The sequence below is a fragment of the Pongo abelii genome, chromosome 18, assembly GCF_028885655.2.
Source record: "Pongo abelii isolate AG06213 chromosome 18, NHGRI_mPonAbe1-v2.0_pri, whole genome shotgun sequence".
Lineage (NCBI taxonomy): Eukaryota > Metazoa > Chordata > Mammalia > Primates > Hominidae > Pongo > Pongo abelii.
Window position 1 is genome coordinate 2,407,150 of NC_072003.2, and position 24,440 is coordinate 2,431,589.

Consider the following 24,440-nt stretch of genomic DNA (forward strand, 5'->3'; position numbering starts at 1 on the left):
ACACACACACACACACACACACACACACCCGCCCCGGGCCCCAGCCTGTAACACACACACACACACACACACACACACACACACACACAGCCTGTAACACACACACACACACACACACACACACACACACACACACACACACACACACACACACACACACACACACACACACACACACACACACCCCTGCCCTGGGCCCCAGCCTGTACCACTGCCAGACACTTTGGTGCTTGGGGAAGACAGAGTGAAATGCCAGCGGAGGGTGTGGTGCACAGGGAAGAGCTCTCAGAGAGGGGTTTGGTGACAGAATTAGCAGAGGGTTGAGCTGCTCCTGTGTGGCCTCTGTTTTTACTGACCCTGTCAAGCTTGGGTATTCATGGACAGAGGCGCTGAGGAGGGCAGGGGTCCCTGGGGGTCCCCCTGCATTCACAGACAGAGGCGGTGAGGAGGGCAGGGGTCCCTGGGGGTTCCCCTGCATTCACGGACAGAGGCGGTGAGGAGGGCAGTCCCTGCATGTCCCCTGGGCCCGCAGGGCTGAGGTGCATCTCTTGCCGCTGTGGTTGGGGAAGGCCCAAAAGCCCCATTGAGGGAGTGAGGCGGGGCTGGTGCTGAGATGATGTTAAAGGGGGGCCTGCCGGTGGCAGGGGACGTGAGGCCGTCCGGCCCTCACCTGTGAGCATGGAAAGGGTGGTGGTCTTCCCAGCGCCATTGTGGCCCAGCAGGACGGTGATCTGCCCCTCGTACAGGTTCAGGTTCAGGTCTCTGACGGCTGCCCTGTCCTTATTCCCCACCCTGAACACCTGCAGGAAAGGCAGAGGCTGCCCTGGGCCACCCACAGCCCCGAGGCCCACAGCCAGGGCCTCTCCTGCTCCCCCGCCCGACCGTCTCAGAAGGAACCAAGCCTAGCGTCACCATCAGTGTGCAGAGGGGAGGGACGTTTCGGGCAGATGCTGCTCCTGGCTGCTCCCCTCCGGTCTCCCCCAGCCCCAACACGTCCCAGACACCCTCAGTGTCTCTGCAACCCTGGGAAGCCCATGAGACCGAGGCACTGCTGGACGGCTGAGTCTGGCATTTCCTGAGAAGCTGGAGATGTGGTCTGTGCCCTGGGGAACCGGTTAGAGGGCAGCGGAGGGTTCCTGCCCTCCTTCAGGGCAGGAGGGAGCAAGGCTCGGAGGGAGCACCTGGCGGGCCACGAGGTCTCACCGCCGTGCTGGTAAGTCTTCCCATGGTCCTGGCAGCCCCGGCCCTCCCTGTCCCCACAGGAGGCGGCACCTTGGACAGGTGCTTGATCTTGATCCCCGCCACCAGGTCCTCTGGCTCGGCTTCAAAATACTCATTTCTGAGCGCTTTCTCGGGGTCACTGTCCTCTTCCTCCTTCCTTGCAACCGCCCTTGGCTTCCCACACCAATAGGAGGGCTGGGAGGGAAGCAGACAGCGGTCAGTTTGTTTCGTCTGTGACGAGCAAAGCAACAACCAGCAGACACACTAGATGCACACAGCCACGCAGCCTCTGTCCCAGGCCTTCGAGGCACTGCTGTGGAGAAGGCACTGCTCAGGGACAGCCCCAGAGCGCCCCGACTTGTTTCATCCCTGTGAAGGCTCTAAGCCTCAGTTTCCTAACCTGGTAAGTGGGTGTAACGGTTACATACAGGCTTGTGAAGATGAACTCAGATCCGATACAGGGGAAAGGGAGTTTGTCAGCTATGAAATTTCATACAGAGAGAAGTTATCTAACGCTCCAGTTCAGAGGGATGTTGGGGCCAAAATGGAAAGGAAGCTGTGTCCCCATGCCACCCGGCTGTTTCTTTGCTCAAGCCCCACATGAGCTCATGACTGTAAGCAAGAGAAGCTGAAGGCGCCATGCCTCCTTCTACGAGGAAGCCTCTTCCCATCTTCTCTGTGGACATCACAGAGATAGCTCAGGGCATGGGGTAAGAACAGCCACACACCTCACACACTGCCCTCGAGGACAGCCTGGTGCCTACATGGATGCAGTCGACACAGTGGTGCGGGCAGAGCACCAGGGAAGGTGGAAGCAGTGCCTTGGCAGGATCAGCACCGGGGCAGCTGCGGGGTGGGGACTCGTTCACCCGCAGCTTCATGCCCAGTGCACTTCCAGCAACCGGAACGGCGCCTGGCACACACTGCACTCCACTGGTTCTCAGGGACATAGCTCTCATATGTAAAGTTACTTTAAAATCAGAATGCATCTTGGCTGGGCGTGGTGGCTCACGCCTGTAATCCCAGTACTTTGGGAGGCCGAGGCGGGCGAATCACGAGGTCAGGAGATCAAGAACATCCTGGCTAACACGGTGAAACCCCGTCTCTACTAAAAATACAAAAAGATTAGCCGGGCGTGGTGGCGGGCGCCTGTAGTCCCAGCTACTCGGGAGGCTGAGGCAGGAGAATGGCGTGAACCCAGAAGGCGGAGCTTGCAGTGAGCCGAGATTGCGCCACTGCACTCCAGCCTGGGCGACAGAGAGAGACTCCGTCTCAAAAAAAAAAAAAAAAAAATCAGAATGCATCTTGAATTATAAAATGCCATAGTGTAACTGTGGCATTTTTCTTTCTTAGTGATAGACAAAGTAACCATTACCTCTAACGATCAGTGTCATCTTACAGTTGATGAATTACAATAGTGGACACTTGATAAATACTTGTGGAATCAAAGAATGAAAACAGAAATGGCCTTGGCTGGAGGTGGTGGCCCACGTCTGTAATTCCAGCACTTTGGGAGGCTGAGGCGGGTGGATCACCTGAGGTCAGGGGTTCAAGACCAGCCTGGCCAACATGGTGAAACCCCATCTCTAATAAAAATACAAAAAAAATTAGCTGCGTGTGGTGGTGCACGCCTGTAATGCCAGCTACTCAGGAGGCTGAGGCAGGAGAATCGCTTGAACCTGGGAGGTGAAGGGTGCAGTGAGCTGAGATCACGCCACTGGACTCCAGCCTGGGCAACAGAGCTAGACTCCCAATCAAAGAAAAAAAAAAAAAAAGAAATGACCTTAACTAGCCATCGGTAGGGAATCAGTTAAGTATATGGTGATGGGCCCACAGGATGGAATACTGTGTGTCACTATAAATGAAAGTGGTTTGTTGGGAGCAAGCCCCCCAAAGTCTGGCCATAAACTGGCCCCAAAACTGGCCATAAATAAAATCTCTGTAGCAATGTAACATGTCCGTAATGGCCGTAACGCCCAAGCTGGAAGGTTGTCGGCAAGGAACACCTGGCCCCCCCAGGGCGGAAAACTGCTTAAAGGCATTCTTAAGCTGCAAAGAAAAGCCTGAGCGATCTGTGTCTTAAGGGCGTGTTCCTGCTGCAAGTAATTCGGCCCATCCGTTCATTTCCCTTATGGGATACTTTTAGTTAATTTAATGTCTGTAGAAACAACGCTAATGACTGGTTTACTGTTAATAAATATGTGGGTAAATCTCTGTTTGGGGCTCTCAGCTTGAAGGCTGTGAGACCCCTGATTTCCCACTTCACACCTCTATATTTCTGTGTGTGTGTCTTTAATTCCTCTAGTGCCGCTGGGTTAAGGTCTCCCCGACTGAGCTGGTCTCGGCAGTGATTCTTAAAAAGGTAATACTTAGATAGAAATATATTGATAAATATAACAATATTTATCAATATGTTTTAGATAATAGTTTAAAACTATATTTATAAATAGACAAACACATATATGTATTTAGGATATCTGAGTTGTACTGTTAGGTTAAGAAAAGCAACTTTTAAGCATTTTTTACAATATGATTCTTTTTTTTTTTTTTTGTGAGACAGGGTCTCATTTTTTCACCAAAGTTGGAGTGTGGTGGTGTGAACATGGCTCACTGCAGCCTCAATCTCCTGGGCTCAAGTGATTCTTCTGCCTCAGCCTCTCAAGTAGCTGGGACCACAAGCATGTGCCGCCTGGCTAATTTTTTAAATTTTTTATTTATTTTGTAGAGATGGGGTTTCACTATGTTGCCCAGGCTGGTCTCTAACTCCTGGCCTCAAGTCATCCTTCCACCTCAGCCTCCAAAGTGCTGGGATTACGAGGATAAGCGACTGTGTCCACCCCGATCCCATTTTTTTATTTTTTATTTTTTATTTTTTTGAGATGGAGTCTCGTTCTGTCGCCCAGGTTGGAGTGCAATGGCACAGTCTCAGCTCACTGCAGCCTCCGCCTCCCGGGTTCAAGCAATTCTCCCTGCATCAGCCTCCCGAGTAGCTGGGATTAGAGGCGCCTGCCACCACACCCAGCTAATTTTTTTTTGTATTTCTTTATTAGAAACAGGGTTTCATCATGTTGGCCAGGCTGGTCTCAAACTTCTGACCTCGGGTGATCCACCCGTCTTGGCCTCCCAAAGTGCTGGGATTACAGGGGTGAGCCACCACACCCGGCCTCCAATCACATTTTTATGAAACTATGCCATATGTCCATCCATGTGTGCTCTATGACAGTAAGTGTAGAGAAGGAAACTCAGCAAAGTACATACCAAATGTCAACAGTGTTCATCTCACCAGTGGGACTGAACTATAGATTTCAGGAATCTGAACTTTTTTTTTTTTTTTTTGAGACAGACTCTCGCTCTGTTGCCCAGGCTGGAGTGCAATGGCACGATCTCGGCTCACTGCAAGCTCCGCCTCCCAGGTTCATGCCATTCTCCTGCCTCAGCCTCCCGAGTAGCTGGGACTACAGGCGCCCGCCACCACGCCTGGCTAATTATTTTTTATTTTTTATTTTTAGTGGAGATGGGGTTTCACCTTGTTAGCCAGGATGGTCTTGATCTCCTGACCTCGTGATCCGCCCACCTTGGCCTCCCAAAGTGCTGGGATTACAGGTGTGAGCCACTGCGCCTGGCCGAATGTGAACATTTTTATACGAAGCTAGATTTTATAGGCAGAAAACCCAGTAAGATACTTTTTACAAGAAAAGAGGCAGGATTGAGGAGGCAGGTGGGCAGCAGAGGCTGTGTGCGTGGGTCTTGCAGAGAGGGGGCCAGAGCAGCCCGTTCTCTGCACCCCTCTGTCTCAGGCTCTGGAGCGGAAGGATTTCTCTTGGGCATGGAGGGTCTTTCTCTCTCTCTGAACCAGTCCCAAGGACCCTCGGGTACACACCACTCCCTGTGCACAGGGCAGGGTTCTGTGTGCCAGCCCCACGCAGGCGCTGCATGCTGGGGACTCGGAGGGGTCCCTGAGCAGGTAATGGGGACACCTCTGCACTCACAGAGGCGGCGGCTCAAGAGCAGGGCATCAGAACTCACCATGATGAAGAAGTACCAGGGCTGAGGCACGCCGAACTGCCCTGGGAAGACGGCCTCCATGTACCAGGTCACCAGGCCATAGAGCACAGAGTCCAGCAGCAGCATCCCCAGCACCTGCCCGAAGCAGAAGTCGTCGTCCACGTTGACGGGACTCAGCAGGTCTCGCCACTGGATGCCCATGCCTGGAAGACACACCAGGAAAGTGGCCTGAAAGCCAGCAGGCTGGGGGGCCTGGGGACCCGAAGTCCCTGATGGCACACGTGTGCACGTTTGACCTTGCATGGCCACTGCTTGGTCGGCATGCCTTTTCCCTTCCCGGTTTTATAACAAGTTGGACAGCTCTCTTCAAGTCTGGAAGATAAACGCAGGTTACAAAATCATTAAGTCACAGACCAGCAACAGCTCATTCACTGACTAGACGGGCTTGCATTTAATCTGTGACATATATGCACATATGTACACACATACATATGCACCCACATCTATGATTTCGGTAAGGCCAATGTGGGTCAATGTGCATTTAGCATAAGTCTTTTTTTTTTTTTTTGGAGATGGAGTCTTGCTCTGTCTCCCATGCTGGAGTGCAGTGCTGCAATCTCGGCTCACTGCAACCTCTGCCTCCCAGGTTCAAGCGATTCTCCTGTCTCAGCCTTCCAAGTAGTTGGGATTACAGGCACATGCCGCCATGCCTGGCTAATTTTTTTTTTTTTTTTTTTTGAGATGGAGTCTCGCTCTGTTGCCCAGGCTGGAGTGCAGTGGCGCGATCTCGGCTCACTGCAAGCTCCACCTCCCGGGTTCGCGCCATTCTCCTGCCTCAGCCTCCCGAGTAGCTGGGACTACAGGCGCCCGCCACCACGCCTGGCTAATTTTTTTGTATTTTTAGTAGAGACTGGGTTTCACTGTGTTAGCCAGGATGGTCTCGATCTCTTCACCTCGTGATCCGCCTGCCTCGGCCTCCCAAAGTGCTGGGATTACAGGCGTGAGTCACCGCACCCGGCCCTAATTTTTTGTATTTTAGTAGAGATGGGGTTTCACCATGTTGCCCAGGATGGTCTCGAACTCCTGAGCTCAGGCAACCCACCCGCCTTGGCCTCCCAAAGTGCTAGGATCACAGGTGTGAGCCACTGCACCCAGCCAGTATAAGTCTTTATTTATTTATTATTTTTTATTTTTTTGAGATAGAGTCTTGCTCTGTCACCTAGGCTGGAGTGCAGTGGTGCGATTTTGGCCCACTGCAACCTCTGCCTCTGGGGTTCGAATGATTCTTCTGCCTCAGCCTTCGGAGTAGCTGGGATTACGGGAGCATGTCACCACACCAGGCTAATTTTTGTTTTTTTTTTTTTTTTTTTTTTTTAGATGGAGTCTCACTCTGTTGCCAGGCTGGAGTGCAGTGGCACAATCTTGGCTCGCTGCAGCCTCCACCTCCCAGGTTCAAGCAGTTCTCCTGCCTCAGCCTCCCGAGTAGCTGGGACTACAGGTGTGCGCCACCACGCCCAGCTGATTTTTGTATTTTTAGTAGAGACGGAGTTTCACCATATTGGCCAGGATGGTCTCGATCTCTTGACCCCATGATCCACCTACCTCAGCCTCCCAAAGTGCTGAGATTACAGGCGTAAGCCACCATGCCCCGCCAATTTTTGTATTTTTAGTAGAGACAGGGTTTCGCCATGTTGGCCAGGCTGGTCTTGAACTCCTGACCTTGAGTAATCCACCCGCCCTGGCCTCCCAAAGTGCTGGGATTATAGGTGTGAGCCACCCCATCCAGCCTAGTATAACTATTTTTTTACATCTGAATTTTGTAGTGACGGGGGTCTTGCTATGTTGCCCAGGCTGGCCTCAAATTCCTGCCTGAAGCCTTCCTCCTGCCTCGGCCATAAGTTTTTTTTAATCACAGAAATATTTCAAACACGTGTAAAGCTCTCTTTAATGGAGCTCATGTTTCTCATCTTCTCTCTGGTTGGCCAACATTGCAGTCCTGACAGTGCTGGGGCTCTGTGTGTCCAAACACCCTCTGTTTGGCCGAGGACCCCGATGGAAATAATGCTCTCCAGCCTTGGTGAATTTGCACTTTCAAACAGCCAGAGATTTGTCTGTTTTAATAACATTCACTCCAGCTGGGCGTGGTGACTCACCCAGCACTCTGGGAGGCTGACACAGGAGGATTGCTTGAGGCCAGGAGTTTGAGACCTGCCTAGGCAACATAGACAAATTATCTGGGTGTCGTGGCACGTGCCTGTAGTCCAGCTACTCAGGAGGCTGAGGTGGGAGGATCACTTGAGCCTGGGAGGCCGAGGCTACAGTGAGCTATTATCATGCTACTGCACTCCAGCCTGGGCAATGGAGTAAGACCCTGTCTCTAAAAAAAAATTGTTAAAAAGAAAGCAAAAGAACAAAGTCTACATTTTATCAACACACGAGTAAACATGGAAACACAGATATGTACAAGCTAAAGGGTCAGAAGACACTGCCAACTGCAGAGAATCGTTCTAATGAAAGACAAAGCAACGCTGGACACTCCCACCTCCTTCCACATACCCAGACCTTTGCAAGCTGCAGCTAGGAACTGCATGGTGCCATGGTTTGACTGGGCCCCCCAAATTCATGTGTTGGAGACTTGACTCCCAATGCAGCAATGTCGGGAGGAGGCCTAACTGGAGGGGCTCAGACCAGGTTTGGTGCCCACAGCAGGCCTTGCAGAATGAGAGCCCACAGGCCAAAGGCCGACCAAGGAAGTGTTTTACTCAATTTAATTTCATAAAAATTAAGAAAAAAAGTGGGCCGGGCGCGGTGGCTCACGCCTGTAATCCCAGCACTTTGGGAGGCTGAGGCGGGCGGATCACGAGGTCAGGAGCTCGAGACCATCCTGGCTAACACAGTGAAACCCTGTCTCTACTAAAAATACAAAAAATTAGCCGGGTACAATGGCGGGCGCCTGTAGTCCCAGCTACTCAGGAGGCTGAGGCAGGAGAATGGTGTGAACCCGGGAGGCGGAGCTTGCAGTAAGCCGAGATCCCGCCACTGCACTCCAGCCTGGGCGACAGAGCGAGAGACTCCGTCTCAAAAAAAAAAAAGAAAAGAAAAAAAGTGAGTTGTGATGGTGCCATTGCACTCCAGGCTGGGTGACACAGTGAGACCCTGTCTCAAAAAACAAAAAAGAAAAGAAAAAAAAAATGCTGTAGTTTATCACTTGTTTCTCTCTTAGGCGTCTCTGCTGCCATCACCAATCAATGCAGGAGGCACTGGCAAGATGCTAATCCTACCCTTTACCACGAGCAGTGGTTGATCAAAAGTCCTCGAAACCCAGCCAGCCTCAGTGGCTCACTCCTGTAATCCTAGCACTTTGGGAGGCTGAGGGCAGATCACTTGAGGTCAGGAGTTCGAGACCAGCCAGGCCAACATGGCAAAACCCCCTCTCTACTAAAAATACAAAAAAATTAGATGGGCATGGTGGTGCATGCCTGTGATCCCAGGTACTCGGGAGGCTGAGGTGAGAGGATCACTTGAGCCCAGAGGCAGAGGTTGAGATGAGCCAAGATCGCACCACTGCACTCAAACCTGGGAAACAGAACGAGACTCTATCTCAAAAAAAAAAAAAAAAAAAAGTCCTCAAAACCCTAGACTTTGAGATCTCTGATGTAATAATTTTATTTATTTTTTTGAGACGGAATCTTGTTGCCCAGGCTGGATTGCAGTGGCGCGATCTCGGCTCACTGCAAGCTCCGCCTCCCGGGTTCACGCCATTCTCCTGCCTCAGCCTCTCGAGTAGCTGGGACTACAGGCACCCGCCACCACGCCCGGCTAATTTTTTGTGTTTTTAGTAGAGACAGGGTTTCACCTTGTTAGCCAGGATGGTCTCAATCTCCTGACCTCGTGATCCACCGGCCGCGGCCTCCCAAAGTGCTAGGATTATAGGCGTGAGCCACCGCGCCCAGCCTCTCTGATGTAATAATTTTGAATGTCTCAGGAAGCTGGAAGAGGCCAGATGTGGTGGCTCACGCCTGTAATCCTGGCTATTCAGGAGGCTGAGGCAGGAGGATTGCTTGAGGTCAAGAGTTTGAGACCACACTGGGCAACACAGTGAGACCCCATCTCTATAAAATATTTAAAATAAAAAAAATGAAAGCTGAAAGAGACTCAGGTCACCAACTTAGATCCCACCATCAGTCAGATGCGTATGTGGTGCCAACGCTGCTGGATGCTTCAACCTTCTTGTCCTCCGAGCTTTGGGCTTCTTCGGCCCACTGCCCTGTGGCTCCCATCACCTCCTGCTGTGCCGTGGAGCTGAGCTTCCCTCGCCCGGGGCCGTGCCCAGCTATCCAGCCCACACTCAGCGCCGTATGCGGATGCTGCTGGCTTCAGCGGTCCCAACTGCCTGCCAACCGTCGCAGGTGGAGCCTTGCTGCTGGCGGCTCTTGTGGCTGGGTGCTCTCGAAGCTTACTGATTTGGAAAGAACAGGCTGGACAAGGCAAACACTCACCTTTCGCCTCAAATTTCCCAATGAGCTGGGCTCCCATTGCCATGGCGACGTTGGACAGGAGGCAGGAGCAGAGCTTCTGGCTCAGAGTCATCCAGTTGTACCGAGGGGCCACGAAGAAGTAGGGGATGTAGGTGAAGAAGTAGAGGAAGCCGCCGAAGGCTGCTGCCATGTTGGCTGCAGGTGTTGGAAGACCCGGGGGGCGTGAGCGTCAGTGCCTTCAGAAGGGGCTTGGGCTCCCCAAGGTACAGGGAACTCCCTCCTCCTGGGGCTGAGCCACCCAACCTGCTCCTGGCACCTGCCATCTATACGAGACACAAGCCCCAGCAGGGGGGGACACCAGGCGTGGCCGGCAGCCTCTTCTCCAAGTGGTGCCCCCATCCCAGGGACCCCCACACCAATACCTCCAGCCCCTCCTCCACCTCCCATCCAGCTGCCTCCCTGACACAGCACACCTCACGTGGCTGATCCCAAACCCCTGATTCCCGCCTAAGCCCCACTTCTTTTTTTTTTTGAGAAGGAGTCTCGCTCTGTCTCCCATGCTGGAGTGCAGTGGCGCGATCTCGGCTCACTGCAAGCTCCGCCTCCTGGGTTCACGCCATTCTCCTGCCCCAGCCTCCCGAGTAGCTGGGACTACAGGTGCCCGCCACCACGCCCGGCTAATTTTTTGTATTTTTAGTAGAGATGGGGTTTCACCGTGTTAGCCAGGATGGTCTCGATCTCCTGACCTCGTGATCCACTGGCCTTGGCAAAGTGCTGGGATTACAGGCGTGAACCACCGTGCCCGGCCTGCCTAAGCCCCACTTCTGCCTGGGTTGCCCGATCTCTCTCATTCGTTCATTCATTCATTCGTCAGATACGCACTGAGTACCTACTCTGTTCTAGGCACCAGGGAGGTAGCCCCACACAAAACAGAGAAAATCCCTCCCCTCCCAGGCCTGGAACGTAGCAGGGAGACAGAGAGCAAGGTGTGCTGGATGGAGACACATGCTGGATGCAGCAAGGAGGTGCAGGATGGGAGAAGAGGCTCCCAACGGCCGGGAAGGCTTCGAGGAGGTGACATGTGAGAAGGAGCTGGAAGAGGTGAGAGAGTGGATTACGGAGAGTGGAGAGATGGGCATGTTTTCTGTCCACGCCGGCAGTGCTCAAACTGTTTGGTTTTCTTTTCTTTTTTTCCTTTTGAGATCGAGTCCCCCTCTGTCACCTAGGCTGGAGTACAGTGGTGCCATCATGGCTCACTGCAGCCTCCACCTCCCAGGCCTAAGAAGTCCTCCCACCTCCGGCTAGGGAGAGTAGCTGGGACCACAGGCACGCAGTACCACGCCTAGCTAATTTTTAAATTTTTTTGTAGAGATGGGTTTCCCTATTTTGTCAGGGCTAGTCTAAAGCTCCTAGGCTCAAGGGATCCTCCCGCCTTGGCCTCCCAAAGTGTTGGGATTACAGGTCTGAGCCACCATGCCCAGCCATCAAAATCTTTGGTCTTAAGACCCTTTTCTATCCTTAAAAATTATTAAGGACACCAAAGGGCTTTTTAAATGTGGGTTATATATATATATCTCCATATTTATTCTGTAAGAAATTAATACTAAGAACATTTAAAAATTCTGTTAAATTTAAGAATAACAGTAATAAATCCACTACAAGTTAGCATACATTTATGAAAAAAACCCCGGCTGGGTGTGGTGGCTCACGCCTGTAATCCCAGCACTTTGGGAGGCTGAGGCGGGCAGATCACAAGGTCAAGAGATCAAGACCATCCTGGCCAACATGGTGAAACCCCACCTCTACTAAAAATACAAAAATTAGCTGGGCATGGGTGGTGGCGCATGCCTGTAGTCGCAGCTACTCAGGAGGCTGAGGCAGAAGAATCGCTTGAACCTGGGAGGCAGAGGTTGCAGTGAGCCGAGATCGGGTCACTGCACTCCATCCTAGTGACAGAGCGAGACTCTGTCTCAAAACAAACAAACAAACAAACAAAAAAACACCCCCCCACACACTTTCCACAATTTATTGAGAAGAGCAGCAGTGGTTTTTCCAACTTTTTTCTTTTTCTTTTTTATTTTTTTTCTGAGACAGGGTCTCATTCTGTTGCCCAGGATGGAGTGCAGTGGTGTGATTTCAGCTCACTGCAATCTCTGCCTCCCAGGCTCAAGTGATTCTCCCACCTCAGCCTCCTGAGTAGCTGGGACTGCAGGTACGCACCACTGGGCCTGGCTAATTTTTTTTTGTATTTTTAAGTAAAGACAAGTTTTCGTCATGTTGCCCAGGCTGGGCTTGAACTCCTGGGCACAAGCAATCTGCCCACCTTGGCCTCCCAAAGTGCTGGGATTACAGATATGAGTCACTGTGACCGGCTGATTTTTTTTTTCTTTATTGGTCTTTTTCCCCACCTCTGGTGCTTCAGTCAGGAACAAAGTTTCACATTTTTGTAAACCTCCATCATGTCTGACTTAACAGATTACAGCTCCGTCCTCATATCTGCCTATTTACCCTTTTCTTTTTTTTTTTTTTTTGAGACGGAGTCTCGCTCTGTCGCCAGGCTGGAGTACAGTAGCACGACCTTGGCTCACTGAAACCTCTACCTCCTGGGTTCAAGCAATTCTCCTGCCTCAGCCTCCCGAGTCGCTGGGACTACAGGCACGCGCCACCACACCCAGCTAATTTTTGTATTTTTAGTAGAGACGGGGTTTCACCATGTTGGCCAGGGTGGTCTTGATCTCTTGACCTCGTGATCCACCTGCCTCGGCCTCCCAAAGTGCTGGGATTACAGGCGTGAGCCACCGCGCCCGGCCCTATTTACCCTTTTATGTTGTTTGGTTGATGTATATAAAGAAAATCTGGCTTCACACAGATATATAGTTGGAAAAGTAAAGGGTATTGTAATGGTTTTTACAGATATCTGTGGATATTCTTCTTTGACACTATACCATTCAAGCGCCACTGAACAAGCAGTAATTTCCGAAAGGTTAGTTGCCATGAACTAACCAACGAACTTTTTGCGCTCTGTTACATTAACATCCATTGGTTTATCCTGCAGTTTGGATTTTTTAATTTTTGGTGAGAGAGTCTCGCTCTGTCGCCCAGACTGGAGTGCAGTGGCACGATCTTGGCTCAATGCAACTTCCGCCTCCCAGGTTCAAGCAATTCCCTGCCTCAGCCTCCAGAGTAGATGGGATTACAGGCGCCCGCCACCATGCCCAACTAATTTTTGTATTTTTAGTAGAGGCGGGGTTTCACCATCTTGGCCAGGCTGCTCTTGAACTCCTGACCTCGTGATCCACCCAACTCGGCCTCCCAAAGTGCTGGGATTAGAGGCGTGACCCACTGTGCCCGGCCAAGTTTTTGTATTTTTAGTAGAGATAGGGTTTCACCGTGTTGTCCAGGCTGGTCTTGAACTCCTGAGTTCAGGCAATCCACCCACCTCAGTCTCCCAAAATGCTGGGATTACAAGCATGAGCCACTGCGCCTGGCCACACTTCGGATTTTTACTCTTGTATGATTTTATAACATGATGCATTAGTTCATTTGGAAAATACTGCTTTTTGAGTTACACAGATGTTCCAAACATTGGCATATTTTATCATACAATATTAAAAAAATTAGATTTGTTAATGTTATCACTGGCTCCATAAAAAGTTCTTTAAGTACTAGGAAGTCACAGATTTGAGTTTGCAAAATTCTATTTTTTGCCTGAAAGCCTGAACTGCAGTATTGATGTCAGAAACTACCAGTTGTTTTCCTTAAAAAGACAGGCTCATACTGGAGAAAATGCCTACCAAATACCTGAGGGGGAATAACTATAGTCTAGTGGTTGCTCCTTCAAGCAAAAATGGTGCCCCATGAAAAATGTGGCTAGTTTTGCTGACAACTCAAGCAACTGTACATGTACTTTTCCTCAAGATAATCCATGGTTCAGTACAAGTACTTTATGTGTACATCCCATTTCGTCACACAGAATACTAAATGAAGTATATTTGAGAGTCGAGATTTAATAAAGTTTTTTTTACTGCTTTGTCAAGGACATTCATGAGTGAAACTGGCATTTTTTTTCTTTTTTTTTTTTTTGAGATGAAGTTTCACTCTTGTTGCCCAGGCTGGAGTGCAATGGCACAATCTTGGCCCACTGCAACCTCCGCCTCCCAGGTTTAAGTGATTCTCCTGCCTCAGCCTCCTGAGTAGCTGGGATTACAGGTGCCCACGACCACGCCTGGCAAACTTTTTTTGTATTTTTAGTAGAGACGGGGTTTCACATGTTAACCACGCTGGTCTCGAACTCCTGACCTCAGGTGATCTGCCCCCCTCGGCCTCCCAAAGTGCTAGGATTACAGGTGTGAGCCACCACGCCCGGTCAAAATTGCATTTTTTTTTTCAGCCTGAGCAACATGGTGAAACCCTAGCTCTACAAAAACTACAAAAATTAGCCGGGTATGGTGTTGCACACCTGTGGCCCCAGATGCTTGGGAGGGAGGCTTAAGTGGGAGGATCACTCGAGCCCTGGGAGACAGAGGCTGCAGTGAGTCGAGATCACGCCACTGCACTCCAGCCTGGGCAACAGCACGAGACCATGTCTCAAAACAAAAAAAATTAAAAAAAAAGTTGGCATTGTTTGTTTGTTTGCTTGTTGTGAGTATGCGGCAGTGGAGAACACAATGATGATAAGTATGGCTTGGTGTCTTGATTTATGCTTAGGGTCTGGTGGTTTTGCTCATCATTGTTTTTGCACCGTCACTACAAACATCAGCATGGTGGAAAAGGCAAGCAGCATCTGGGTGTCACTATAAGACCATCTGGGGCCAGGTGTGGTAGCTCACGCCTATAATCCCAGCACTTTGGGAGGCTGAGGCTGGTGGATCACCTGAGGTCAGAAGTTCAAGACCAGCCTGGCCAACATGGTGAAACCCCATTTCTACTAAAAATACAAAATTAGCTGGGCATAGTGGCATGCGCCTGTAGTCCCAGGTACTCGGAGGCTGAGGCAGGAGAATTGCTTGAACTCAGGCAGCAGAGTTTGCAGTGAGCCAAGATTGTGCCACTACATTCCAGCCTGGGCGACAGAGTGAGACTCTGTCACAAAAAAAAAAAAAAAAAAAAAGAAGAAGAAGAAAGGGGGTTGTAAAAGTATAGTTTAAAAAAAAAAAAAGAAATTAAGAGGCCGGGCGTGGTGGCTCAAGCCTGTAATCCCAGCACTCTGGGAGACGGAGGCGGGAGGATCACTTGAGGTCAGGAGTTTGAGACCAGCCTGGACAACATGGCAAAACCCAGTTTCTACAAAAATAGCTGGGTATGGTGGCGGGCACCTGTAATCCCAGCTACTTGGGAGGCTGAGGCGGGAGAATCGCTTGAACCCGGGAGGCAGAGGTTGCAGTGAGCCAGTTGTGCCACTACACTTAGCCTGGGTGACAGAGCGAGACTCCATCTCAAAAAACAAAACAAAACAAAACAAAACAGTAATTAAGAGATGTGAAAGACTGAGAGATACCCCCTCACACCCATTAGGATGGCGACTATAAAAAACAATCAATCAGAAAACAACAGGCGTTCATGAGGATGCAGGAGACTGGCAACCTGTGCGCTGCCGGTGGGAATGCGCAGCGGTGCAGACACTGCGGGAAAGACAGTCTGGCAGTCTCTCTCAAAAGTTAAACACGGAATTGCCATAGGATTCAGCAACTTCACTTCTCAGTATACGCCCAAAGAATGAAAAGCAGGGATCCATGTCCAGCACAGCACACTCATGACAGCCACAACATAGGGGCACCCAAGAGTCCGTTGATGGATGAACAAGTAAACAAAATGTGGCCCATCTACATTATGGAATATCATCTAGCCTTGAAAAGGAGGGGAATTCAAGCTACAACACAGATGAACCTTGGGGATGCTATGCTCAGTGAAATAAGCCAGGCACAGCACATAAACACTGTATGATTCCTCTTACATGAAGTCCCCAGGGTCATCAAACTCATAGGAACAGGAAGTAGGATGCTGGTTTCCAGGGAACGGGGGTGGGGGAGTCAGTGTTTCACAGGGACTGAGTTTCAGTTGGGAAACATGAAAACCATTCTGGAGGTGGACATGGGGGTGGCTGCACAACGATGTGAATGCTTAAAGCGGCCACAATGGTAATTTTTTTTTTTTTTTGAGACCAAGTTTCGCTCTTGTTGCCCAGGCTGGAGTGCAGTGCCGTGATCTCAGCTCACTGCAACTTCTGCCTCCTGGGTTCAAGTGATTCTCCTGCCTCAGCCTCCCAAGAAGCTGGGATTACAGGCATGTGCCACCACACCTGGCTAATTTTGTATTTTTAGTAGAGATGGGGTTTCTCCATGTTAGTCAGCCTGGTCTCAAACTCCCAACCTCAGATGATCTGCCAGCCTTGGCCTCCCAAAGTGGGATTACAGGCGTGAGCCATCGTGCCCTGTTGCCAGGCTGGAGTGCAGTGGCACAATCTCGGCTCACCGCAACCTCCGCCTCCTGGGTTCAAGCGATTCTCCTGCCTCAGCCTCCCAAGTAGCTGGGACTACAGGCACCTGCCACCACACTCGGCTAATTTTTGTATTTTTTTTTTTTTAGTAGAGACGAGGTTTCACTGTGTTGCCCAGGATGGTCTCGATCTCCTGACCTCACGATCCGCCTGCCTCGGCCTCCCAAATTGCTAGGATTACAGGCGTGAGCCATGGTGCCCGGTCATAAATAGTTGTATGTATTTTATACACACACACACACACACACACACACACACACACAGAGTAAAGTCTGATGAGATATTACCAGAAATCTCATTGAAATTCTAACCGAAGACACATGAGCCCTCAGATCGAAATGTTCATAAAGAAAAATCACACCTAGACTTTTGGCAGACTCCCACCAACAATGAGTATCAGACGGCAATAAGGTAACATTATAAAATTGCCAAGCGAGAATACCTATCTGTGGAGAATTTCACAGGCAGCTAAAATAGTATACAGGAGTGAGGGCAAAATAAAGACACCTTTGGACATACAAAGTCTAAAGCATTGACCACTTACCAACGCCCACTAGAAGAACTACTCAAAGATGTGCTTCAACACAGAGAAGAGTGACTCTAAAACGCCGGGTACATGAAAATCACGTGCACATCAGATATGCTGGCAAAGCACAGGAATGTCACAGAGGAAATAACTGCTTATGATTTTTTTTCTTTTTTTGAGACAGGGTCCCTCTTGTTATCCAGGCTGGAATGCAGTGGTACAAACTCAGCTCACTGCAACATCTGCCTCCTGGGCTTAAGCAATGCTCCCACCTCAGCCTCCCAAGTAGCTAGGACCACAGGGGCATGCCACTACACCTGGCTAATTTTTAAACTTTTTTTTTTTTTTTTTGTAGAGACAGGGTCTTGCCATGTTGCCTAGGCTGGTCTTAAACTCCTGGGCTCAAGTGATCCTCCTGCCTTGGCCTCCTAAAGTGCTGGGATTACAGGTGTGAGATACCATGCCTGGTCACTTAGGTTTTCTTTAATGATAAAACAAACTAGACAACAATAAAAGTTAGGTCAGGCATGGTGGCTCACACTCGTAATCCCAATGCTTTGGGAGGCTGAGGTAGGAGGATCACTTGAGATCAGGAGTTTGAGACCAGTCTGGGAAACATGGTGAGAAAAAAAAAAAAAGCTAGGTGTGGTGGCAGGTACGGTGGTCTGAGCTACTCAGGAGGCTGAGGCTGGAAGACAGCTTTGAGCCCAGCAGTTCAAGGCTGCAGTGAGCTGTGTCTGTGCCACTGCACTCCAGCCTGGGCAACAGAACAAGAGGCAGTCTCAAAAAAAAAAAGAAAAAAAGAAAAGAAAAAAAAAAAAGGCCAAGCACAGTGGCTCACACCTGTAATCCCAGCACTTTGGGAGGCCAAGCACTGTGGATCACTTGAGGTCAGGAGTTCAAGATCAGCCTGGACAACATGGCGAAACCCCGTCTCTACTAAAAATGCAAAAAAAAAAAAAAAAAAAAAAATTAGCCAGGCATGGTGGCACACACCTGTAATCCCAGCTACTCAGGAGGCTGAGGCACAAGAATCACTTGATCAACCCCAGAGGCAGAGATTGCAGTGAGCCAAGATCGCACTACTGCACTCCAGACTGAGCAACAGAGCAAGACTGCTCGAAGAAAAAACCCAAAAAACTGGGAACCTCTAAAAGTACTTAGACTGGTGGTGAGGTTGGAGTTTTATCTGGGAGGAGGCTGGGCATACTGAATAACTTCACTTTTTGGAATTTTAGAGGTAAGTAATTAAGTGAAACATTAAAGGTAATCACTAAAAAAAGAGAAACACAACTTATAGCCTCTGAACCATCCGAGGTAAAAGGCACTAGAGGAGACTTTATCAGCCCAACAGAAGGCAGGAAAGGAAAACAAAGAAGCAAAAGAGAATGATAACAAAGTGACACACAAAATTCAGACAGGAGAAATGACCTTCAACGTAACTGTCAGCGCGAGGCTCTGCACACGGCCGGGCTCAACTGTCCTCACTTCTGGCTCGCCTTCCCTTTGGGCTGTTGGACAGCGCTCGGCATGGCCAGCCACACGCCTGCCTTCTCTGAATTCTCCTTCTCCCTAAATTACGCTGACTTTCCTCCTCCCAGTCCAATCTTCCCCTGGTCAGCTCCTCCCTGGGCAGCTCCACCAGGCCCCTCTCCCTTCTGATCACAGCCTCTGGGTTATTTCCATGCAGATGGCCTTTGGCCCCTTGGCAACCCCACTCTGCCCCATGACTGGGGCTCACCTTTGCTGAAGAAGGTGCTGACCATGAAGCTGAAGGAGATGGTAGAGATGGCGAAGCACAGCAGGAAGGCCAGCACCAGAGAGGGGTCGCTGCGGGACAGCACGGCTACATCCGGCTTCACCTGCAGGGCACAGGCAGGAGTCGGGCGTGGTGGGCTGGCGGAGGTGGACCAGGAGGACTCCTGACCATCCCTGGTCATAGGGACGCGGCTCCACCGAGAGGAGTGGGACATCGACAGCTCCTCTCCCCCATGAGGGACAGACTCTCTCTGAAGTCTCTGACCACAGAGTTCTTCCCAAGAGGGCCCTCCTGGGGTGCCCTGGCTCTCCCCGTCCTCACCAGAGCCCCACCAACGCCACACTAACCTTGACACAGAAGAGCAGAGTCATGAAGGAGGTGGTGATGAGGAGGAAGAGGAAGAACAAGAGGAACCAGGCACTCCAGTGCAGCCAGCTGCTGAGCCCCATCATGCGCATGTACTCCTGGGGAGAGAAGCCGTCACGCTGCTGGGGGCCCGCCACTGCCCGCCAGGATGGCATGTGCCAGACTGGACGGCAGCAGGCCTGAGTCCGACTGTCCCAGCAGCCCTGCATTCGACAATGTTTAACTTTGAGTGGAAAACGAAACTGCCCCCTCCTACGTTTCCCCCCCTTTTTTTTTTTGAGATAGGGTCTCGCTGTGTTACCTAGGCTGCAGTGCAGTGGCACAGGCATAGCTCACTGCAGCCTTGAACTCCTGGACTCAAGCGAGCCTCCTGTCTCACCCTCCTGAGTAGCTGGGACTACAGATGGGTGCCACCATGCCCGGTTCCTTTTAAAAATTTGTTTGTAGAGACAGGGTCTTACTATGTCGGCCAGGCTCATCTTGCTCAAACTCCTGGGCTCAAGTGATCTGTCTGCCTCAGCCTCCCAAAGTGCTGGGATTACAGGCATGAGCCACTGCACCCGGCCAGCCCTCCATTCTGTGGAGCGAGTCCACACTCCCAGTGCATGCTCCCCAGTCTTTCTTGGTACTTGAGTTCGTCCCCCGAAGCTGTGCGGTGCAGCTCAGATCCTATGTCAGGCGGCAGGAGCCCAGCCCTTCTGGGCGTGGGCCGAAAACCCCGCCAGTTCCCAACCACACCAACACCAGCCTCCTTGGCTGTGAGATGTGACCACAGATCAGACCATAGCTGTGAATGCCACAGCCATTCATTCCCTCATCCTCCCCTACTCTGAAAGGAGGGGCCCAGAACCTCTGCAGTGAAGGACGAGGCGCAGTGATGGGGCGGCTCTGACCACACCTTCCTTCCCCACCTGCTCCACCAAGGAGTCAGGAGTGGTGATGAGGAAACCCAGTTCCTTCACTGACCAAAAGTGCCTGGGGAGTCCTGGGGCGGTCACACTGACCAATATGGCAGCCAGCAGCCAGGTGTGGCCGTTTCAACGGAAGTTAATTAAAAATAAAGTTAAAAATTCAGCTCCTCATTTCTTTTTCTTTTTTTTTTTTTTTAAGATGGAGTCTTGCTCTGCTGCCCAGGCTGGAGTGCAGTGGTGCGATCACGGCTCACTGCAACCTCCGCCTCCCGGGTTCAAGTGGTTCTTGTGCCTCAGCCTCCCACGCAGCTGGGATTACAGGTGCACGCTACCACGCCTGGGTAATTTTTGTATTTTTAGTAGAGACGGGGTTTCACCATGTTGTCCAGGCTGGTCTTGAACTCCTGACCTCAAGTGATCCGCCCACCTCGACCTCCCAAAGTGCTGGGATTACAGGCGTGAGCCAGTGCCCAGGGCTACCCCTTTCTTATGCATAATTTCTGACCTACAGAACAGCGGGAAGAGGAGCACGATGGTCTCTCACATTCCCACCACTTAGGTTCAGTAACCGTTGCACGTTTTGCCCTATTTGTTTGATCTGTGTATCTGTATATGTGCACACGGTTTTTTTTTTTTTCAGAATCATTTTATAGCCCACTGCTGACTCACTCCCTCAATGCTGCATAGTTTTATGAAAATTATTTATGGCACCAAGCAGATGAACAACTGGGCAGCCTCAAAACGAGCCACTGGACAGGTGTGATGGCTCATGCCTGTAATCCCAGCACTATGGGAGAATGAGATAGGAGGCTGAGATGGGAGAATTTCTTGAGGCCAAGAGTTTGAGACCAGCCTTGGCAATATAGAAAGACCTCCAGCTGGGTGCGGTGGCTCACGCCTGTAATCCCAGCACTTTTGGAGGCCGAGGCGGGCGGACCACAAGCTCAGGAGATCGAGACCATCCTGGCTAACACGGTGAAACCCTGTCCCTACTAAAAATACAAAAAATAAATTAGCCAGGCGTGGTGGCGGGCGCCTGTAGTCCCAGCTACTCGGGACGCTGAGGCAGGTGAATGGCGTGAACCTGGGAGGTGGAGCTTGCAGTGAGCCGAGATCACGCCACTGCACTCCAGCTTGGGTGAAAGAGCGAGACTCCGTCTTAAAAAAAAAAAAAAAAAGAAAGAAAGAAAGACCTCCATCTCTGCAACAAAAAAAATTAGATGGGTGTGGTGGTGCGCACCTGCAGTCCCAGCTACTTGGCGGGTGGAGGTGGGAAGATCACTTGAGCAAGGGGAGAATGAGGCTGCAGTGAGCAGTGTTTGCACCCCTGCACTCCAGCCTGGGTGGCAGAGCGAGACCCTGTCTCTAAGAAAAAATAATACTACGCTGGGCGCGTGGCTCACGCCTGTAATCCTAGCACTTCGGGAGGCCAAGGCGGGCGGATCACGAGGTCAGGAGATCGAGACCATCCTGGCTAACACGGTGAAACCACGTCTCTACTAAAAATACAAAAAATTAGCCGGGCGTGGTGGCAGGCACCTATAGTCCCAGCTACTCGGGAGGCTGAGGCAGGAGAATGGCGTGAACCCAGGAGGCGGAGCTTGCAGTGAGCTGAGATTGTACCACTGCACTCCAGCCTGGGCGACAGAGCGAGACTCCATCTCAAAAAAAAAAAAAGAAATTTCTAGAGCGTTGGGAAGCCAAAGCGGGCAGTCACCTTCAGCCTCCTTTCCTTCTCCTGCACGACAGCACGGGCAATGGTGAGCGCGGTGTAGGTGAAGCTGAGCAGCAGCAGCAGGGGCAGCTGGTACTGGATGGCCACGAGGAAGGGGTCTGCGATGAACGGCGGGTACGGGAACCTCTTGATGGTCACCGTGAGTCTCTGGAACAGCTGGCGTGTGGCGGCATTGGCATGGTACTGCATGATGGCCCGGTCCACGGCATGCTGCACGGCCAGGAAGCCTTCCCGGATGTACCCTGGGTACAGGAGCAGAGGATGGCCCGGCCACCTCGAGGAGCTGCTCTCGAGGGCAGAGGGCCATGTGCATGGGGTCCATGGGGGAAGAGATGCTTGGGGCAACAGAGTGACTTCAGCTTAGGACCCCTGTGGCCGCTCAGTGGTCCCACGGGAGAAGGAAGGAAACGCACCACACACTGACAGCAAATGAGAAGAGTGATGTGATTGTCACTTCCACTTTGTAACTAACACAACACACAAAAAAAATCACACACATGATCACTTTTTTTTTTTTTTGAGACGGAATCTCGCTCTGTCGCCCAGGCTGGAGTGCAGTGGCGTGATCTTGGCTCACTGCAACCTCCACCTCCCAGGTTCAAGTGATTCTACTGCCTCAGCCTCCTGAGTAGCCGAGACTACAGGCGCACGCCACCACGCCCAGCTAATTTTTTGTATTTGTAGTAGAGATGGGGTTTCACCGTGTTAGCCAGGATGGTCTGGATCTCCTGACCTCATGATCCACCTGCCTCGGCCTCCCAAAGTGCTGGGATTATAGGCGTGAGCCACCACGCCTGACCTTTTTTTTTTTTTTTTTTTTTGAGACAGTCTTGCTCTCTCACTCAGGCTGGAGTGCAGTGGCGCGATCTCGGCTCACTGCAACGTCTGCCACCTGGGCCCCCAAGCAATTCTCCTGCCTCAGCCTCCCGAGTAGCTGAGATTACAGGTGCACACCACCACGCCCAGCTAATTTTTTTTTTTTTTTTTTGTATTTTTAGTAGAGATGGGTTTTCACTATGTTGGCCAGGCTGGTCCCAAACTCCTGACCTCAGGTGATCTGCCTGCCTCAGCTTCCCAATGCTGGGAAGACAGGTGTGAGCCACTGTGCCCAGCCTGAGGGCTGAATTCTCATCAGACATATTAGTGGGTCTAAGGCATGGACATCTGGAGGCAAAACTGAGGCTAGAATTGACCAGTCCCTGCGCCATGCCAGTCTCACACACATTCTATCTCCTGGGGCTTTCCTAGGAGCTGGTTTTTCCAGCCAACTTTTCTTCCCCCTCAGGTTCTCTGTCTTGCTGAGGACTAACCGACTATTCTTAATAACAAAACTTTTTTTTTCTAACAAAAGATATTTGCTCTGTGTCATTTGCCACAAAGATTTTCCCCAGTCTGCTATGTGCTTTTTTTTTTTTTTTTTAAATCACCATTAGGCCTTTTCGTGTCTGGCAAATTTCCAGTTTGTACATGCTGAAATCTGTCAGTCTTTTCCTTTGAGATTGGTTTTCTCTTGCTTCCAAGCTTAGGGAATTGTTCCCCCAAAACAGGAGGGAGCTGAGGAGCTCCTGCCCGGCCCCCAGTCTCAGCAACCAGTGTCCCCTACTGCAGTCCCCTGCTGCCGGCAGCAAGCATCCTGTGTGACAGCTGGACATAGCTTTTCCTGAGCCCCAGGCTGGGTGACCTGTCAAGGGCATCGCTCTGGGGCCTCACACACCCCACACCAGGCCTTGTTCATCTTAGTTCCTTTTCTAGATGTAAAATCTTGCCCTAGAGCATTAGCCTGGTGGCAGCCCTGGCACCAGTAAGGGACATCACTAAGCGCTGGCTGCATGCATGCTGCCTCCTGCCTGCCTGGCGCTTGTGTCTCAGAGTCATGCCTCATGGAGGGATGGGACGTTGCTGTGACTTCCATGGCAAACTTCCATGAGTTCTGTCTCCTGCCAGACCCGTGAAATACGATGTTCTCCAGAACACCCTGGACTTCCACCCAGAACCTGCAGTGGGGTCTTTCTTGGCCTGACAGCTAAGCCTAGTCCTGGGTCCGAGTCACTTCTTGGCTGTCCCTAGCTCAGTTCCAAGACAAGACCATGCTTCAGAGGAGGCACACATGCCAATCACCTGCCCACGTCCACAAGAAGACACACACTGATGGGGCATCAGAGTAACCAAGATCTGGCTTCCATGAACACCACACTGATTCCGTCAAACCATGGATCAGGTGCACAAGGACCACGGAGCTAAAAATTCCAGTAAGTCTGTACACAGAGAAGGCCCGGAAGAAAAGGAAAACGTAAACCAAGCCCCAAGGACTCAAACGGGAACTTTTAAAAGCTGACGTACAGCCGAGCGCAGTGGCTCACGCCTGTAATCCCAGAACTTTGGGAGGCCAAGGCGGGTGGATCATGAGGTCAAGAGATCGAGACCATCCTGGCCAATGTGGTGAAACCCTGTCTCTACTAAAAATACAAAAATTAGCTGGGTGTGGTGGTGTGCGCCTGTAATCCCAGCTACTTGGGAGGTTGAGGCAGGAGAATTGCTTGAACCTGGGACACAGAGGTTGCAGTGAGCCGAGGTCACGCCACTGCACTCCAGCCTGGCGACAGAGCAAGATTCTGTCTGAAAAAAAAAAAAAAAAAAGCTGAAAAGCTGAAATACAAATGTTTCATTCAAGAGCACGTCTTCCAGGATCTAGAGAAAGGGCCTTTGCTATCTTCAAGGATTATTTTAGTCTTTCAGAAACCAGTTATACTACATGTTTTGCTTTTCCTATAAACAAGAGTAAATATTCCTGAAAAGTATTTTTTTTTTTCAATTATACTTTAAGTTTTAGGGTACGTGTGCACAACGTGCAGGTTAGTTACATATGTATACATGTGTCATGTTGGTGTGCTGCACCCATTAATTCATCATTTAACATTAGGTATATCTCCTAATGCTATCCCT

The 24,440-nt window shown here is 50.8% G+C and overlaps 1 protein-coding gene across 4 annotated transcripts in view; it reads right to left on the reverse strand.

Annotated features, from left to right (window-relative positions):
- Nucleotides 1-24,440, reverse strand: part of ABCA3 (ATP binding cassette subfamily A member 3) — a 65,419-nt gene that overhangs the window by 22,299 nt on the left and 18,680 nt on the right. For 3 of the 4 annotated variants that reach the window (XM_024233883.3, XM_054534595.2, XM_054534596.2), the window contains 7 exons: nucleotides 21,480-21,739; nucleotides 18,833-18,949; nucleotides 18,468-18,588; nucleotides 9,726-9,899; nucleotides 5,248-5,429; nucleotides 1,273-1,416; nucleotides 671-800 (listed from right to left, as the gene is read on the reverse strand). In XM_024233883.3, the coding sequence (XP_024089651.2) occupies nucleotides 671-800; nucleotides 1,273-1,416; nucleotides 5,248-5,429; nucleotides 9,726-9,899; nucleotides 18,468-18,588; nucleotides 18,833-18,949; nucleotides 21,480-21,739 (1,128 nt within the window). The remainder of the gene's footprint in view (nucleotides 1-670; nucleotides 801-1,272; nucleotides 1,417-5,247; nucleotides 5,430-9,725; nucleotides 9,900-18,467; nucleotides 18,589-18,832; nucleotides 18,950-21,479; nucleotides 21,740-24,440) is intronic. The other variant, XM_054534597.2, reaches the window with a different exon arrangement.